General features: G+C 40.3%; 1 protein-coding gene across 1 annotated transcript in view; it reads left to right on the top strand.

The window, feature by feature from the left end:
• LOC109841612 (pentatricopeptide repeat-containing protein At2g44880-like) overlaps positions 1 to 646 on the top strand; it is a 951-nt gene extending 305 nt beyond the window's left edge. The window contains exon 2 of the mRNA XM_020410566.1: positions 62 to 646. Coding sequence (XP_020266155.1) covers positions 62 to 646 — 585 coding nt within the window. The remainder of the gene's footprint in view (positions 1 to 61) is intronic.

Raw genomic sequence — 1,550 nt, 5'->3', positions numbered from 1 at the left:
GTTCATCCAAACAATTTTACTTAATTTGTCTTCTGTGCTTAAAGCTTGTTCACTTCTTAAGGCCATCAGTGAAGGGGAACAAATCCATGCTCATTCAACTAAACTTGGATTTAGTTCCTCTCCTTATGTCGTAACAACACTGCTAGATATGTATTCCAAGTTTGGTTACAAACAAGAAACAAAACATCTATTCAGGACTACGCCGGAAAAAAATGTTGCAGCGTGCAATACTATGATTGCATATTATGCCAAAGTTGGTGATTTGGAGACTGCTAAAAGTGTTTTTGATGAAATGGTTCACAGAGATTCAATTTCATGGAGTATCATGATATCCAGTTATGCTGACAATGGCAATATGTCGGCTGCTAGGGAGATTTTTGATCAGAATCCAGAGAAAAATATTAAGTCTTGGAATTGTTTGATGGTTGGTTATTCTCGTAATGGAAGGTGGAGTGATTGTATACAGCTCTTCAATGAGATGGCTTCCAGTCATATGAGAGCCAATCATGTTACCATGACCACGATGATGTCTGCTTGCCAAGAGTTGATTTTTCTAGGTTTGTATTGTGAACCTATATATTCATATTTACTCATCGTGGTCATGGTAACTGTTAAACAGGTATTGAAGAGAACTCTTATTTCTTGATTATGTGTTTGGGTAGATTACAAGCTATATATACACAAGATTACACAATATAATATGAGCTGAACGATAGGTAGCACTGTAGCTAGGGCGGCCATAGGGCGGCGGTACTGTAGCCGTAGGCCGGTGGTGTTGACATTAACAGCCGGAGATGATGACTTTAATAGCCCCCCGCAAAGTCACGGTGGATTAAAAACCGAGAGTTTGGATAAGAAGGAACGAAATTGAGAGATTGTTTGAGCCTTGGTAAACAAATCTGCAACTTGATCCTTAGAAACAATATATGTCAGTGTAATGTTTCCAGCAACATGCTCCTGTCGAACCACATGACAATCTACTTCAATATGTTTGGTACGCTCATGAAAGACCGGATTTGTGGAAATGGAGATGGCACTCTGATTATCACAATATAAAGTGATAGGGGAAGTAATAAATACATCAAGATCTCGCAGAAGAGTGCGGAGCCATTTTAGCTCAACTGTGGTGTCTGCCAACGCCCTGTACTCGGACTCCGTACTAGAACGAGAGACAACGGCTTGACGTTTACTACGCCAAGAGATGGGAGATGATCCCAGAAAAATACAAAAGCCAGTAGTGGAACGCCGAGTGTCCGGATCATCAGCCCATCCAGCATCAGAATATGCACGAAGAGATAAAGATGAGTCTGAGGGGAAAAATAATGACTGGGTTATAGTGCCACGTAGATATCGAAGAACCCGAATGAGAGCTGCATAGTGGATGGAAGTCGGATTACTGACAAACTGGCTCAAGATGTGTACTGCATAATATTTCGCTCTGATGGTGCCTTTGAATATATCTCTTCAGCAATGCAATCTATTTTAAAGTGCTATTAAGAATCACTGTCATCAAATCTAATTTGATAGTCTTGATGAGATGCTCAACTTCA

The sequence above is a fragment of the Asparagus officinalis genome, chromosome 5, assembly GCF_001876935.1.
Source record: "Asparagus officinalis chromosome 5, Aspof.V1, whole genome shotgun sequence".
Classification (NCBI taxonomy): Eukaryota; Viridiplantae; Streptophyta; class Magnoliopsida; order Asparagales; family Asparagaceae; genus Asparagus; species Asparagus officinalis.
This window is presented reverse-complemented; position numbering and strand designations above follow the sequence as displayed.